This window comes from Poecile atricapillus, chromosome 1 (assembly GCF_030490865.1).
Source record: "Poecile atricapillus isolate bPoeAtr1 chromosome 1, bPoeAtr1.hap1, whole genome shotgun sequence".
NCBI classification, from domain to species: Eukaryota; Metazoa; Chordata; class Aves; order Passeriformes; family Paridae; genus Poecile; species Poecile atricapillus.
This window is the reverse complement of record NC_081249.1, coordinates 70,475,067-70,493,484: the sequence shown is the minus strand read 5'-3', so window position 1 is coordinate 70,493,484 and position 18,418 is coordinate 70,475,067. Positions and strand designations below refer to the sequence as shown.

The window sequence follows — 18,418 nt, the reverse complement described above, 5'->3', positions numbered from 1 at the left end:
AAACCCACTACTAGGACACCAAAGGGTCACCAGGCACAAACTACAGGGGAACGAAGACAGAAGTGCTGCCTGTGACACTTGCAGGCTGGGAGGTACCAGAAGTTACCTGCCAGAGGTGACTCCTGCTGCAGACAGCCAGAATTTAAGCAGTACCAAGTCCTTGCTGAGGGCTCAGCAACACCCAGCTTTCCAGAGAAGCTGAGCTCTTATGCTCTGCCATGGTGTAGCATTTCCAGACCTTCTTTAGTGAAACAAGCTCTCCTCCAGGTATTTCCAAAGCGCATGTGAAAGCCACAGAGTGACCTTCCCTCTCTATAAATTGTATTTGACATTAGCCAGCCAAATGTTGGCCCAATAAGCATTAAATATATCTGGATGCGTGGCCCTGCAAGGCTGACTTGGAGCATACTGAGAGCAGCCATCTCTCCAGTCCATGAGAACATGGGGTATTCAGCTCAGCCCATATGCAGCTTCAAGTTTTTTATCCTGCCTGGGTGTGAAAAGGTTAAACGAGTGCCAGACACCTTCAGCAGCAGCTCCATGGATGTCCTTGTGGTGACTGATGGCTAAAGCAGCTCCTGCCCACACCTGGGGGGCAGAACCAGACCACCCCACTTGTTTCAGCTCACACATTACATGGATCCAAAGAGTGGAGCTGATCCAGCTGAGCAGCTGGGGCAAAGACGGGCCAGTATGACCATGGCTGGTAACGAGTGGTTCGAGGAACTATGAAGCCAGCCTAGCAGCCACATCAACAAACCCATGGATGCACGGCCCTCACCAAAGCCCTGAGGAAACACTGTTGTTACAGGCTGTGATTGGGCTTGGCAGCACGCTATTGCATCACCTTGTACCCATGGCAGAATCACCCTGCAACAGCTGATGGAGGCCAAGACGTGTTGTGAGCTTGCCCCCATTTGCAGTACACAGATCATACAGAGAGTTCTGGGGCCAAACTCTCCACTCCAAATCCACAGAATCCTCTCCAAGTTGGTCCTTAAAGTCATATGGATAAAAGCAGACAAAGCTTTTCCTTTTCACGATAAGCAAAGATGATTTACATTTTCTTTTTTCATTAACAATGTCTTAAGGCAGAAAAGTCAGATCCTCCTTAGATTCCTAAAATCATTTAGACAATCCATTCTAGCCTCCATTTTTGAGACTGTTATTCCTAAACTTCTTTCAAAGACTACTTAGAATTCATACTGAGTTTGCATAGCAGGGTTTTGGTAGTGAGTGGTTACAGGGGTGGCTTCTAGGAGAAGCTGCCAGAAGCTTCCCCCATGTCCTACAGAGCCAATGCCAGCCAGCTGCAAGATGGAATAACAGTGCAGGTTTGATGGGCACCTAGTGTCTGGTCAGGGTGAGCCCACTGTAAAAAGCACCTTTAAAAAATACCATCTGTAAATATCAGGGATAAACATCACATGCCTCTCTGAAATGCAACAATCCTAAGAAAATAATTGAGGTCTCTCTCTGCTCAAACTACCTTCCATTTCCAAGCAACAACAAGTCCAACTGCAAACACTAAGCACGTGTATATGCATTTCTTTGGGGGGTGGAAGGAAGGCATTGTCAGATGTCTTAAAGTCAACAAACTTAAAACAAAACTTGAAGCTCCCCAGTTTTGCCCTCAGCCTTCCTAAAACAGGTGAACTGACCCAATTTAAATGTCTGGGAAGCAGAAAAGGCGAAGTGTGGCTTGCTGCTTTTCAGCTACCCTCCTTTTGGTATCAGTGCTGTTGACTTCTTGTCCCTAAGTGCCTCACTTTGCACTTACTCTACTGGGTGCTTGGTCATATCCTTTATAGATAAGGTGGCAATACCGTTGCAATTATAACATTCTTTTCCTACTCACTCATTTTTTTCAGAAGTAGTCACCATGGATGGTGAAGTTTTCCATGCTCGGTCTCTGTGTACAGATTTTTTCTGGTTTGGGGTTTTTGTGTGTGGATTTTTTAAAAATCCAAACTTACTGGTTTAATAGAAGTTCACTTACACACTTTTACTGAAGTTAAGATTACTTCTGACTTCAAAAACTCTAAACCACTTCTATCAGCTTTTTTCTTACTTTTCTTTACAGAAAAGTTAAAGAACAGCTTAGGGCAACCACAAAAACTGAACCTTGATGCAAGTGTCATGAACACAATTTAGAGCACAGCCCAGGACGTTTGGCTGAACTGAAAAAAACCCCAAATTGCTTTTCTTTAAGCTTTTAAGTATTTTGTAATTGTCCACTAAATATTTAACACCTAATACAACTTGTGTTTTCTTGTTCTTGCTACGCTTAACTTGGCACTTTATTCTTTATTGCAAATCAGAGAGAAGAATGCAGACTGTCCTGCCTCTCTTCTGAGACTGGGTTAGCCAGCAGAGGAGTCAGGGTCCAGGCAGACTGCTGAAGCCATTAGGCTGGAACAGTTGTTATGGAGCAGTTCTCCTGCTGTGCAGCCTGGAGGGAAGATTTCTTCCTCCCTCCCCTGTGGAGATCCTCAGTGCCCAACCCAGTAAGTCAGGATTAGGCATCAGAGAGACTGGCCCCTTAATCAGTTTTAACTCTCATCTTGTAATGTTCCTTTTTCCTAATCTTTCTTTTCAATTTACAACTTCATTTTGGCCTTTGTTCTAATACTGTACCTCCATCAACTTCGACTTTGATAGCAGATTTGATCACAGCTCTAAATCCTTCTCTGGGTCATCAGGTTTTAACCCTATTTGTGCAGTGGATCTCCCTGAAGGTTACATGATAGGTACAACAAGGATGGGAAATAATTAATTGCACTGGAGAAGGGGAATGTCAACTCTAACTGGCTTGCACTAGCAAGCAGGCACTTTGGCCCCCAGTGCCAGTGGGAACATGGTAATTCCCCCTTCAGCCCTCTGGCCAGGTTCTGAAACCCTTTCTGTCCTCTGTCCCTCGCCAGCTCTGCCCCACTTTGCCTCCCCAAGGTGGAATCAAACCTGGTAATTTCAAGTGCCTCACACACAGAGGTTAGGAATGTCAGAAATAAACAGTACATATTAAAATAAGGAAATAATGTGAGGATTCCTTACTGATATGGGACAGAAGAGAGAGAGAGAGAAAAAGACAAGTGTAGAATAAAAGAAAATCATGCATTTTCCATCTTCCATACATGAATGTTTACCATATGGAATCAAAGAATTAAAAAAAAACCCCACTGATATCATTTTATGTGATTTTTGCTAGTAAAAGGAGTCCAATATCTTTTTACTAGAAAAGCTGCAAGGAAAAATCGTAAATATGCCAGTCACTTTCTTGTGTATGCTGGTGGAGAAATCTCACCTTTCCTTCCCAGAAATGGTGCGAAGAACATCTGGAAAAATTGATAAAAAGGATGCTGAGACCTCAAAACCCAAAATACACCTCTCCCCTCTTCAACCTCATTTTATGCTCAGCTGCAGTGTATGGGCTGGATTCAGATCACAGTCATGCATATCCTGAGTAAATACATCGAAATCAACACATTCATGAATTAAGAATTTGGCTCCAAACATCCCATGCTGTTTAACCAGGTGAAAGCACAAGACTGAGTTTGATTCAAGTAAGATTCATTGCACCTGCTGATGCGAAGTGCCTTTACTGGCATGGTCTCCCTATTCCAGCAGATGGAACTTGGGGTGCATCAATACAGACACAGAGTATTTTGAAATACAACAAGTCCAAGCCTCGTTCCTCCTGATCCTAATGATCAGGTCCTCACCTCATTCATGTATTTCTTAAAAGTGAGGTCTGTTTTACCATCTCTGCTTCTGCCAATGGGAGGCTGAGCCTCTGCCACTCAGTTCTCTGCACAGTCACAAGCCCAACAAGGCAGGTTTCCATGTTGCCCTCTTGCTCATCCCCAGGGGCCCGTGGAGCAGGGAAATCTCCAGGGGTGCCTATGTCAGCTCTCTGATTACCCACCAGGTCACACAGCTATTGAAATGAGACTGGAACCTGCTCTCACACACCAAATAAAACCGAGGCCAAGACAGATAATATGACTCTAAGGGTGAGAGCTGGCCATGAACTTTTCACCAAAGCAACAGGGTTAGAATTGGTGAGAAGCACTAAAATGAAAGCAAATCTACACCAGCGTGTCTCCTTGTTGAAGGCAATGTAGGGGCTGTGGGGAGCTGCTGTTTTAGGTACACTGGAAAAAACAATACTTGTTTTATGAAACAGATGAAAGAGGGCACCACAGCCATCACCAGTGGGTGTCTGAGAGCAGCAAGAGTAAAGGGGCACTCTGAAAAATGCTGTGCAAACACACACAGCCGCTACTAGGTCTGTAGTCACTTCCCTTCACCTTTGTTCAAGACAAAACTCTGCCCCCCAGATTTCTGACTCATTTGAAGAAATTCTTCCCAATACTTCAGCAATGAAGGCACTTTTCTGCAACACCCCAGAGAGGTCCTTCAGCTCCTTGTAAAATATGCAAATCATGAAAGCCACATTGTTCTTCAGTATCAAATAATCTAATCCTGCCCACCAACCAATTAATAACAGGACAGAAAAACTACCAAAAAAGCTGCTTTCAAAGGGAGCTCTTTGGCAATTCCAAGACAGAGAAATCCTCTGGAACAGGAAATCTACTGTCACAAAGAGGGTGCTGCACAGCTTTGCTCACTTAGTTGGCCAGTGGAGCAATAAAGTGACATGGGTTTCCAAAGTAAAGTTTGCTTTGGTGCCTAATCAGGCTTTACTCCACCTGAACTCCTGCTGACTTCAATGAGAGGGTAGATGGAGTGAAAAGTGAATGAGGACTTGAAGGTTTGGCCCTTTATGAGCCAAGATTTAAGTTGTAAACTTATTTAAAGACACAAAAATCTTTGCAGCTGAACTCAATGCTGTTTTTGAACACAAACCTTGTTTGTTTTCTTTGTGTAAATCTTACATGTTAACATGATTCAATCTGCTGGGCAGGTGTCTCCTCATGTCCATGTTTGCTTTGGCACGTGAGCTGCCCCTCTCACCTCTCCAAATTCATGAAAATTTAGTGTTAAATCCTGCCTTTTGTTACATGAGAGTGCCAGGGAGCCCCTCTCCCTTCCTGACCAAGGCGTGCTCATGTCACAGCTGGGCTGGAGTCCAGCCCAGCACTGCCAGGTGCCCAGGCTGGGGAGGGTAAGTGTGGGGGCTCATCTTCCACAGGCAGACAAGGATGGCATGGGATCCATCATAGCCTCTTACTGCATGTTCAGTCTCCTGCTTCTCAAGCTATTTCTGGAGTTGCCAGTTTTCCAGCTACATGTTTCCCCCGATGAATTCCCTGCTCTTGGAGTTATCTGACTCTGTGATCATCCCAGCTTCTACTAAACCTAAGTTTTCAGCTGTCCAGATGAGACATATAAAAGAATAAGAGCATGACCTGTTACAGCTCAAGACTATACACTGGCTATAATCTGTAAGCATCAGTAATGCTGTTTGCAAGGTTTCTGGGACCCAGCTGTAGTGCCCAGGGTGCTGACACTCTGCCCTGCACAGACCAAACAGTCCCTCATCAACCACTTGCCTTGCTGCTCATTCCCAGCCATTGGTACGGCAAAAATGTGCACCTGCTTTTCTAGAGCAATACAAGCAAATTCAATTTTAGAAACTGTTCAAAGGGGCTGAGATTCAGAAAGATATAATGAGCACTAGTGAAGACATTTTTTATTAGCCCAGAAAAATGTGTCTAGCAAGAACAGCTGTCAGGGTGAAGATCCTCTGAGACAGGATATGCATATATAGGTATCAAGTGGCACACACACAGCTCTCCCAGAACTCCTTCCCCAAGCACAGCAAGGACCCAGGTGATATCTGCCCACATTTAGCAGCAATTCAGCTGAGTCACAGCAAACTGTTGGCATCCTGTTGTGCAAGTCCAGGCTTTGACAACTGCTTTTTGTTTAGCAGATTAGTTTTGAACATTCAGATATTGCACCTAATTTTTTTGTCTAAGGTCTAGGAAATGATAAAAGCAATTAGCTCCCTAAATCCTTCTCTTATCTGTAATTGGGTGTGACTTTTTCGTTGTTTGTTTGTGATAAACACTGAACAAAAACAGTGTCCACTATGTAGGCCAGGAAAATAGACCCTTATGACAGCCAGCTTATCTTCCACAGCTGCCTGAACAAACCAGCACCTAAAGGGCATTTTTTCAGGAACGTTTCCAGCCAAGGACTGAGGTGATGGACTGACTTGTACAGTTTTTACACAGCTCTCTATTTCCTATTAGAAATGAAAAGAGTCCCATTACTTTCCCTTCCTGCATAGTGTCATATTGCCAGAAATATCCCAAGAGCAATGGGGCTGTGGGCAGGAGGGGAGAGCAGAGCACCTTAGAACACGTTTCCACCAGCTTCAAGGAAATTCAAAAAAAATAGAGCATGAACCAGAGAGACTAACTGAAGAAAGCTCCCACTCTGTTTCTTTCCCACCCTCACCCTTCCCTTTGGACAAGCACACGATTTCTAGCAGGTGTGAAAGAGCCATGGGACAAACAAAAGAGATAAAAGACAGAACAACTCTGAAGAGGAGTCGGGAGGCCACAACACAAGCACAGCACACCAGCTCCAAGCAGGCAGAGGCACTCTACCATTATCTAGTTCACAGATGGACCACCCAGAAAATCTGGGAGCAATTAGGAATGAGAACAAACAAATTCATGGAAAGAAGGGGGGAGGGAAAATGGGAAGGAAGGCCAGAAGGGATTCCTTACATCATCTCCATGCAAGCGTTTCGAGAATGAAGTGAAGCTATATGGAGGAGGAATGCAGATGAAAGAGTTTGCAGTGAGAATGCAATAAAGCAAAAGGCTATGAAAACATGGAGTGTATGAATGAATTACAACACAGCCATGAAATTTACAGAAAGTCAGGACAGTGTGTAAACAGAGAAGAAACCCATCAAGTTCTTGGAGACACAGACATGCACATATAAACAGATCAAATGCTGATTGTCTCTCGCTGTAAACATCAATTCAACCCACCCTGCAACTCAGGGATGCACCAGGCACAAAGCTGACTCACACTCCTCTCTGACTGTCAATAACTGGCATTAAATACTGGCAGGAAAACACAAATGCTTTGATCCGAGCACCAAGATAACCTCTCATAAATGCATGGACAGGAACCACAGCAACACCCAGGTGACCCATAGAGCTCATACCAGAGCCATGTGCCTGGGAACAATCCATTTTCTGCTAGTCTGGGCTCCACTTACCTGGCATCTAATCACACTATCAGTCAGCACTTTACAACACCAGGTTACACCTTTCTTGTCTGGGGAGACTTACCTGATTTTGGTACCAAGCACTTTGGCTTCAACTGACTTCAAAATGACTGCTCAACCTTCTAAGAACAAGGCCCATTATTTAATTAAATACCTGATATTAAGCGCCTTTGTTGGTTATAATTGTGGCACAGAAGGTTGCCTTTGTTGCTGCAAATTTTGCTTTCTCTTTTAAAATCATTTGATGTGCAGTTTGTGACTTTTGCTAGTGAGCACAATTTCTGAACTCTGTTTGCTGGATCCAAAATCGCAGCAGAAAAATGCCTCAAAAACTGAAGACACCAAGTGTTTTGAAGTGATGTTAATCAATAACACTGTGTTTACTTTGTCTCAGCCTCTGAGAAGCAAACTCTGGTCACTAAGGACATCTTATAAACACATTAAAATTCACACAAGCTTTTTTAAAAGCTTTTCAGTTTACCATAATCTCAGTAAATCATTGCCTGATAATTTTCCCTAAAACCAGTCCTTATTAACACACAAATTCAGTTGAAAAAAAAATAAAAAATCTACTATCTGCTTGTCTTAGCAGCAGCTACAATATGGCAATTAGTTTACCTTAGAATAGACATCAAAGGCTCAAAGGATGACCCTGCCCCAGAAGAACAAAATCTTTTAAAAGCCCCATTCCACTCAGTTTGCTAGTTTATAAGGTTTGCTAAAATCCAGTTTAATGATCATGAAGTTTCTTAGCAAGTCATGTGGTGCCATATTGTGTAAGGAACAGAAGAGTTAGTTCTAAAACCTTTTTGAACTTGGGGAGCTTTTCCGACCAGCTGATGCAGAACCACATTCTGAGATGGTAAATGAAACTGTTGGATGCAAAAGCCTCACCATGATTTTCTTTAGCTTCTTTCAGAAGAGACAAAAGTTCCCACACAACACATACTCTCTCTATACAATGAAAGGTTCAATAATAGCAGTATATTCAAGTCCATATGGTGTGGTTATAAGGGAGAGGCACAACGAGAAACTGAGAACCCTGAAGGCAAGAGACCTGCAAGCTCCAGTGAAAAAAGCAAAAGCATAAAAAAGCCCCTTAAGGTGAAATTGAATAAAGTACTAGAGCACAATGGATGAAGCCAGTTCTCCTTTTAGCTGCAGTCTTTATATCTTGAGCTGCTGAGAGCTCCCTCCCCTGACATGGTTATCTCTTTTTTTGTTTTGTTTTTTGGATGACATAATCAAGTGCTCTCAAAACCAGTCTGGCTCAGTGGCCAGGTAAGAGCACTACACGTTACCACGCAGGGGACTGAGCAGCAGTTTCCAACAGCAATAATGCAGGAAAATGGAAGGGCTGGTTTCTGTGGGGGGAACAGACACATATGAAAGGGAACAGCAATAAATGAATAATACAGGAGAAGAAGCCTTATTTGCCTGTCTACAATCAGATTTTAATGGTGAATGAGAAACAGGGAGGGGAGGGGAAAAGAAGGGTCTGGTTTAAACATTTAGCATAGACTTGCCTCTTTCCATTACTATCACGAAGCATGGCTTTTCCCAGCTCTCTTGTCTTTGTTTCCAACTCCTTAACTTGCTCCAGCAAAGTTTTACGGTAGGTATGCTTCGCCCTGTACCACAAGGAAAGCACAGAAAACAAAACAAAAAAGCAATGTGAACATTTGTTTTGCCACAAACCCCCAATTTTACCTCTCAGGTGAGAGGCACAGGGCCCTCCCTTGAAGGATTTGGGAAATAAAGCACAATGTATGCATGTTAGTTCAGGTTCACAATACCTGGGAAAAAATACATACGAAATGAGAAATCAGGACGACTTCAAATTAAACAGAGCTCAGCCACTTCAACCCAGCACTCAAAACCTACCCAAGCAGCAACACTATGGGACTACAGAGACCTGACACCGCTGCCGTGGGACTGCTCAGGACCCGGGCACCCAGACAAAAGAGCTGGGATTCATTGAATATTCATGGCAGTAAAACATGAATCCACTCTGTCTTTTGAGCTACGCGTGGCACTGCTCTGAAAACCGGAGGAGAGCCTCAGCTAATAATTGCCATTCAAACCCTTTGATTTTTATTTATCAGTCTCACATGACTGGAAAGGCACTTCTCTCCTCAATGAACTTCCAAACTGACAGTAACAAGACTGGCTGTGTCCTTCTACTTTTTTTGGTTTGAGGATTCAAAGAGTAATCCATGCACCACACATGCAATCAAAATTTTGAGTGCAATTTAGAGTCCCCCATGAAGAGACTTCAGCCTTTTCCCCCCCAGGTTCACCTACTGCTCCAGGGCTATTATACCTAAATTACATTGACATAGGGGAGACAATCTAGTCCCCTTTTTCTTGACCTGTATAAAGCAAGAATACAAAATGCAGGGATCTTTCTCACATGGGCAGTTTTTGATCAGCTTCCTCTTTTGTGCCACTTAAAGGAGGACAAGTGTCCCATGAGAATATATTGATTTGCATGTGACTGCACAATAAGCCTAAAAACAAGATAGAGTGAAGCTGGCTGAGACACTACTTGCTTCATAGCATTAAAATAATATTCTTCAGCTCAAAGGTGGCAAAAAATTCATTACAAGTTTTATAAAAATCTTACATGCAGACATGAAAATCTTTAGCCAATGAAATAAAACAATGTAAAATTCCCTCTAGCAGAAAATAACTGGTGTGTATGTAATTAAAATATAATGAAGATGCATTTATTTTTAAGAAGTATGATACTTATTCCTCCTTCCATAGGGAATAATAAACAAGGACCACAAAATCTTTGCTGACACTCTTTATAATGACAGTGCCTTGATACTAATACCAGGACATCCAAGTCCTCTGGCCTTTGTGTTGCTGAATTAGGCCCCAAATATCTAAAAATAAGAAGCTAAAATGAAAACTACTTTCTAAGCACATCTGCAGTTAAGAGAGGGAAAAAAAAACCAAAACAACAGAAGATGAAGCACACCCAAATCTGAAAGTTAAGATTATCAGGATGTACTTAGAAGGTTGTATTGTTAAAACAAACCACCAAAGGTGTATGGTTTGCAATGTCAACATACTGTGTCAAAAGAAAAGAGTAGCAAGGATATTTTGAAAATGCATAATGCTTCAGCAATGCGAGATTACCAACAGCTGCACAGAAATTAATTAGACTCAAGTTGCTATAACTACTTAGGCTAATGATTAGACTGGTCTCCTCTTTGAGGAAGGGAAAATATAGCTATTAAAATGAGAAAGCTTTGAGGCTATTAATTTTTATAATCTTTTCAGTTGAATTCACTATCACACTCTTTAATTTAAACAGATACACTGAAATTTTGACCTTGAAATTTTGACCTTCATCTCCTCCCTTTTAAAGAGGTCATACCTACTATTGCAAACTTCAAGACTGAGCACATTTGGAATATTTCAAATCCTTCATAACCAGTTTTCCCCACTGACAAGAACACAGAAATGTACATGTTACTCAATCTTTTCCAAAGTTCCATGTTTATCTTGCCATAAGAGATCTTTTTCTTTTCCCTTAGAGTGAATATTGAATTCAAAATTTGACAGAATGGATCCTGATCAACAAGTCCAATTTGTGCAGTACAGCACTAGGAGGCATGACACACATGACATAACATGGAAGAAATACTGTTGGCCTGAAATTGGGGATAATGAAGTGTTTTGTAAGTAGTGTGAAATAATGAGAGACGTGGGCCCTTCTGGGGCTGGTAGTTGCTATGCACTGAGTCACTCCTTTACTTGGAAACAAGAGCACCCATGGAACATGCTCTTGCTATTGATAATCAAGTATTATCAATAAATAAAAGAATATGAAAAAGGCCTGAGCTAACCCATCCACATGTTCCCTCAAAAACAAACACTAAAATATGGTATTACAATTGCCTCAGAGTCTGGGTTTGCTCCTATTAAAGTCAACTGCAAATATTCCACAGACTGCTGGCACCAGGACTGGATACTTCATGACTTTTTCCTTAGAACACATTACAAACTTTTGATGCAGAGAAGTACAGGTAGGATTCTAAGCTTTTAGGTGAGTTCTCTACAAGTGGCCCTGGATGCACAATCAGTCCTCAGTGAACGAGAACTTGTTTGTTGTTACTGTTGGCTAAAATTTGATGCATTACATAAAGACAAACTCACCTTTCCCTCACATGCTGGAATATTAAAATTAGAGACTATAACAACAGGCAAAAGGCTGCATTTGTATTTTGTGTGGCCCTTCCGATTTGAATCTAAGGAAGTGCATCACTTCACTGGCATAGGATATTTAGGGGGTTCAGGAGGCCAGAATCTGCCAAGGAGCAGTATGGTGACATTCTTGTATGTTTCTCAAACATGGCACTACCTCTACTCTGGCTTATTATCCTCACTACTATTTTATGAGTCTTGTATTTCATGGACTGCAAAGATGGGAAGAGCTCCTCATATCTTCTTCTCTTACTTACACTGCAGAACTGGCAAGTGCAAATTGCTTCTTCCCATGGCAAAAAACAAAAAAGTTCATGAAAATTCTGATAATGATTGGAAGGCTCAGGAAATTTTTCATTGTAAAATAAGCACCAAGACATCAATTAGGAAAAAATTCTTGCCCACTTGCCTGATTTTGCAGGAATACATGCTGTGTTTTTATGATTCCCACATACCTCTGTGAGTCAGCTATTCCAAGACATCCTAGAGCCAGTGACATGTATTCAAGTGACATGTGCCAACTGTGAGAGAGCACTCACCTTATAAAGCTCTGTTCATTGTAATGGTGGCACAACTAGGATTTTTACAAGGCAAACCAAGGCACTGAATTCAGGGTAGTGGACCAAAGTTAACAACTTATTGCAACCAAGTATTCATAATAAGCTTCCTTCTCTTTAAAAAGAGAGTTCTTCACATTTCCTTGATTCATTTAAAAAGGAAAAAAAAACTGCAAAAGAAAATAAAAAAGCCTGGAGCCACAGGGAACATGGGAGGTAAGTGATGTGTTGACAACAGTAGCCTGTGTAACAAAGACATTCTTGCTTCAGCATTAGAAATTTTGATAGTAGATGCAGCACAGCAGTTTATAAACAAGAGATTTTTATGTGTCTGAAAAAGACTTTCCAATCAACCTTCTTCCAGACAAGGGTGTATTGTGTTTATGGCTTTCTGGCAGTATTTTGTACTGAAATTAGGCATGTACCTTTTTGGTCATATGGGTGTTCTGTCTGTGGACATGTGCTTCATGTCCAAAAGAAACTAAAAGGGATAAATTCCATGACCATGAGCAGTCAGGGTTGCTGGAATTTTATGGCCAAAACCATATTCTGCTGAACTACAGAGAGCAATGTGGTGTAACCACTGCTGTGGAAATGTGCCAGCTGATTTCCAGAGGCCTTAGGCTCCAGTTTTAAATGGCAAGCCTCTTGGAAAGGAAACAGACCTTTACTCCTTCCATATGGCAGTGCTGATAGCTGTGTCATTTCATTTATCCTAGTTAAAATGTTAATGGTGTTAATTTTTCAGTGATGGCTTAGTTAAAAAAAAAAAAAAGTCCTGGTCAGAGAAGAGTTTTTTTGCTTAATATTGCTAGGAGCCTCCTGTTTAAAATCTGTTGGGAAAATACCTGGTCTATCAGTCATACATGTTTGTCTTGAGAGTTTCACAGTCTCTACACATTCTCAGTCTGAATGACTGAAAGGATTATGTTGTTGAGATTTCTTTAAGAAATATTAAAGAACAGGCTCAGTCAGTAACAGAGTTTGAAATGACTAATAGCTGAGGATGAGCCTGCCATGGTCTGGCCTGTTTTACAATTCATGAGTCATTTTTGCCAAGAACTGATAAGAACAGAGGACAACTTCAGGACACTCAACTATCATGAAAACATTAAAAAAGCTGAAGATTTTTTTTCAGAGTTTTAACAAGCTGGTCACAGACACAGTGAAGTATGTAAATTTAAACATTTTGGCCTCAGTTTTAGAATTTTAAAATAATTTGCAACTACAGAAGTTTAGTGAGTGAAAAAAAACCCACCTCAGATGTGCTGGACTATTAGATCAAATCATAGCTGAAAATTCACATTACAATACCATTTTAATTTGAATAGTCTAGTTTGTGAGAATTAATCTGAGGGACAAGATTTATGAAGTACTTACTGACTGGTAGATTTGCCTACTACCAGTTTAATTTCACAGCGCTATCAACCCCATATGAAATAAAACCAGATTTTCTGATCTGTGCACATGACTTGATTTACTTTTCAGGAAGGTGTTTTAAATGTGCTGTGTTTGGGAAACTTTCTGGGTTTTTTAGTATTTTCTGCATTTTTCTGTGAAGCAGATTGGTGGACTTGGCAGTGTTACAGTCAGACTCAGTGATCCCACAGGTCTTTTCCAACCTAAATGGTTGTATGACTCCCTGACTGACCAAGAGCTCATTCTGGGAGCAAAGTGTTATGTGTCATGATGTTTTCACCGTGAGCCTGTCTGACAGGTGACAAGCTAACCAGTATTTCCTCTTCATTCCAGGCAGGATCTGCCTTTTTGACCCAGAGTTGGAATGTCCTGGGTCCTCCTTGCACAAGGTTATTATGTATCCATGTAATAAAACCTTCCTAGTTGTAACACAGCTTTCCAAAGGAAAAATAGCAAGGTTTGGTGCTTAAGACACTTAAAAGTAAGCAGAACAGAACACCACAAATTCTGAGTTAAAATTATTACTTCTGTATTTCAAAGTGCAACATCAGAGGAGGTAAGTTGCTTCCCTTTAAATCCAAGTTCTTGAAATTGTTTGCTTTCCACAATGCTTTGAAACCAGAAAATTTTGAGAGAAGGGAATTACACAGGCTTATATTTCACCAGTTTGTTCCTCCTCCTTGGGCAGTGAAGGTACCATTAAGACTTCTGTCAAACATAAAGCACAGAGTATTGCTCTTCTCGCAGTTCAGTCTCCAAAGACACGCTGCTGACTGAGAACCTAAAAAGCAGCTGGCAAAGAGCTGAGAGCTTACTGGGTATGGATTAGAGTGCCACATTTCTACTTTCTACCTAACCTTACTCAGATTCAACAAATTATTTGCTCCATTTTTAGGAAGAGGAAATCTCAGATGTCAGATTTAAATTTGCCTTTAACTAAAGGGTAGGCAACACAAACAATCCTAAGGTGACACACCTTCATTACTCAGACAAGGCCACCTCCTTCAGATTTAGTCCCAACTATTCATTCTCTCACACTGCTGGGTGCCATGGCAGGTGAGGAATCACACACTTCACCTTTTTTCCCTTCCAAACGAGTACCACCATTTTACAACCACTGAGAGACTTCAGAGTTCTTTACAGAACAGTATTGGACTGGACAACACGTGCACAGAGAATAATTCCTACAACACTGAGAGGACTGGTTTGGGACTTACGCTGTCCATGCCACGTCTTTAACAAGGCACGCAGTGGGCACAAGAAACAAGCCAAACCAGAAGTATCCACATCTTAACACCATTCCAGCCTGTGAAGAAAACAAACAAATAACTCATGAGTATTTTCAAGCCATTACAGGTTAAGTGGTTAGGTAGAGTGATGGCATCAAACTAATACTGCATCCACAACCTGGGTGATGTTGAAATTTAATAATGGGCCAATAATTTAACAAACAGCAAAGGCATTTTTCATTGCAATAATTCCTTGTGACTTCAAATTTCTTAAACATTTCTGAAAAAGCACATATTTTGACCAAATCCTCCAATGGTATTAAGTTGTGAATCCAGGCAGACACATTTTTAGTCATGGAGAAGAGCACCATAAGTATATTCTGCTTGCACTTTTGACCACCATTTGTGCCCTTCGCTTACTCTTTCCGTCTACTGTCTTAGATCTCTGAGCAGCATCAAAGTGACATAAAAAAAAATATATTTTTCACTAAAATGTTTCAGTTGTATTCCACTTAAATACAGCACTTCCAGTTCAAGCTGCTGCTGCCTGAAACCCAGGGTGGGAAAGATTCACTCCTGTCCTACAAATGGCTTTTTTTACAAACAAAGAGCTCTAAGTTTATATTTGCGTTCTTCTCATTGTTGTAATGCTTGAAGAAAAAGCTTGGAGGGATTTGAGAAGGAAGCTATCTGGAAACCTTACATATCCCAGCATACACAAATAGCTATGGAATGAAGTTGAAATATGGCACTATTTACAGAAATGCTATTTTAGCTCATTAGAACCATTTGCAGATAAATTAATGGTGACTGAAGACCAGGTTTGCTACACAAACAACAAGAAGGGGCTGTCTGAGACAACCTCATCGCCCCTTCCATGGAATACACGTGCTTCCCATCAGCACTGTTAAATACCACTGCACATTAGAAAAGACTTTTTTCCCCCTGTAACTACTTGTATGCACCACACAACTGAAACAGAGGCTGAAAGGTTTCAACAGCATTTCCAGTGTCTAGACAGATTTTGCTCTCTCACTGGTTACAGACACCACCATATCTCTTTCCCAAATTCTCAATATTTCTCAATATTCTCAATATTTTTTATGCCACACACACGCACCTGACATGTCAGCAGTGTAACACAGGCTTGGCTGGCTCAGCTTTGTCGCACGCTGCAGCACACAAGCACTGCAAGCCCGCAATGCTGAAGTGTCAGGACGTGGCACAGGCAAAGACAGAGCTGAGCTACAGAGGAAATGGAACTGCATGAAACATCTACTAGCCTTTGAACACAGTGGAGACAAAATTTGTCATTATACACCTTGTAAGATGAAAATGATTGCTCACAACAGTAGACTTCAACCACTCACTGCAGTAAAGCTCTTAAATTGAGAGAAACCATCACAGAGGATGTTCACCAGTAGCATCCAGCATCTTCTCCCAGTGTCAATCTCTAGCTAAAGTTGTTCACCTAACAACTCAGTCATATTTAGCAGCAACTTGCCCTTGGGTTGCCCAGTAGTGAGGACATCCAAAAGCGGCTTTCACTTTTAAATGTTAACTCCTCCATGCCACTGCTGGACTGACGAATCAGTGGTAAATCTTCTACTGAAACCAAGAGCAGGCTAGACTGTGGCAAAACATTCACGGACACTTTGCCACCCACAGACAGTAAGCAAACACATTCCAGTCACAGAATCAGCTCTTGGTTATTTGGGAGTCCTCATGCCTACATCCACATGAGAATGCCAGAAGCACACAGGCAGTTTTCATCTATGCTTATTTAAGGAAAAGGATGTACAGGAATAAGAGGGAATTAATAACTTTATTGTTAGCCAAGAAATTGAACCATAATAACAGTGGCAAAACATAATAAGATTTATCCTCATGCTTTGCTTTTCTTTGGCCATGACCCTGCAAGTGCTGGCAGTCACAGAATCACATCAGCATTTCCACTCACCATCCTTCCTCTGCCTGTGCTAATAAAGGCTAAAAAAGGGCCATAGTATTCTATATGCATTTTCTGGTATTTTTGATTGAAATATTTTACGTTCCATTTCTTGCTTTTCTAGCTGAAAGCAACTTGACACACTTTCAAAGTGCAGAACAATCTGAGTATGTGTTCTATAGAAGTTTAAATGCTATTATTTTTGTAATAAATGCTGACATCTCAATCAATGGCTATGAATTTGGACATGTGGCATGTTGGAAAAAACCTCAAAGCCAAATACTTTTTGCCTGCAATTATGTATTTTACTCAAGTATTATTCTGTCCATAAACTTCACCATAACAGAAAAACTATTCATCTCATCAGAACCCTGTCAGACACTCATTTTACTACTGGCAAGGCTTTTTCCACACAATTCTCACCAAGGTTTTACTCCATTCCTCAGCTCATCCGGAAGGTTTCTTGCCTGCTCATCTCTAGTTTCCTCTTGGAGTTACAGGACTGCTACACTTCAGGACAGTGAACTGGTCTGTCTGGCAGGCACAGCTCTGCCTCTGAACACAGCATTCTCCCTGGCAGGATTACTCTCTCTTCTCACAGCATGGGAGCTCCTCAGCAGAGCATTCACAGCAAATCACCCAACGTGCTCTGGGGATGTCCATAGACAGCACTTCCAGGTTAGTCCCCAGATTGTAGGATAAAGAGCTGGGTTATGAGCAGAAGCTGCAGTAAGAACACCTAAATATCCCTACAATGCTTTTCTCACGCTTCCCAGCTATTGCTGTGCTCCATTCCAGTTGCTGAGCCAGTCATGACAACAGTGAAGATGGTACTGCAATACATCTTCAGTGAAATATGGCACTTCTATATCCAGTTACTGTGAACACCACTCTTCAGCTATCAGTTATTATCCCAAGATAAAAAAAAGCAGAGATACCAAACAGGAACCACTACAATTTTTATTTTTTTTTGTAAAGATCATCACCCAAAGCAGGAGTAGAAATAGGTTGTTTTTTAAAAAAATTCAAAATATTGACCATCTCTGCTATCACAGAGGCCCCATGATAGGTAACAAAGTAATTTTTGTCCTGTCTACTGATGTAAACATTAGTGACTATCACATCCAAAGTGAATTACCAGAGACCATTAATCACATGGCACCCCCTAAAAACACTTGAGACTAATGCAAGTCCTCCTTCTGAGAACATTGAAACTTAAACTGCTGCTACCAGTAGACTGCCTTTCAAACACTGATTAATCTGCCACAGACAAAGCATTCATTTTAGAGAATTGATAACATTTGTTAAAAAGAAAGAATGGGAACAAGAAAAGAAAGAAAAAGAACTTAGCTCCAGTTATTTCACAACTGAGAAAGAAGTAATATAGGTCCCAATGCCTTTAACCTCTTCTAAATAGTATTTGTAAGGGTGGACAATTTCTTTTTTTTGTTGTTTTTTAGTACATTAAAAAAAGTGATAGCGGTGAGCATTCAGAATGACCAGAAAGATCATCATTGTATTATTATTTTAGAAAGCATAGGTTAAGGTGGGCTTTTACATTTGTTGGTTGGAGTTTGAGTTTTTCTTTCCTTATTTTAACTCAAGGACATGTTATGTACACGTACATATATATGAAATCGAGAATAGATTATTTTTAAAAAAAATCCTTAAGTTGCAATACTATCTGGAATGATTTTCAAGCTCTTTTCTTCATTTTACTATTCTTAATATGTAGATAAGCATCATTCCTAGTTGTACTGTTTCACCAATAGGTGGTGTTGCTATTGCCAACAACTTCCAAGGACAACAAGGCCAAAAGTGCCCAGGGATG

The 18,418-nt window shown here is 41.1% G+C and overlaps 1 protein-coding gene across 2 annotated transcripts in view; it reads right to left on the bottom strand.

Annotated features, from left to right (window-relative positions):
- ATP8A2 (ATPase phospholipid transporting 8A2) overlaps positions 1–18,418 on the bottom strand; it is a 319,093-nt gene that overhangs the window by 20,166 nt on the left and 280,509 nt on the right. For both annotated transcript variants that reach the window (XM_058827389.1, XM_058827399.1), the window contains 2 exons: positions 14,628–14,716; positions 8,743–8,847 (listed from right to left, as the gene is read on the bottom strand). In XM_058827389.1, coding sequence (XP_058683372.1) covers positions 8,743–8,847; positions 14,628–14,716 — 194 coding nt within the window. The remainder of the gene's footprint in view (positions 1–8,742; positions 8,848–14,627; positions 14,717–18,418) is intronic.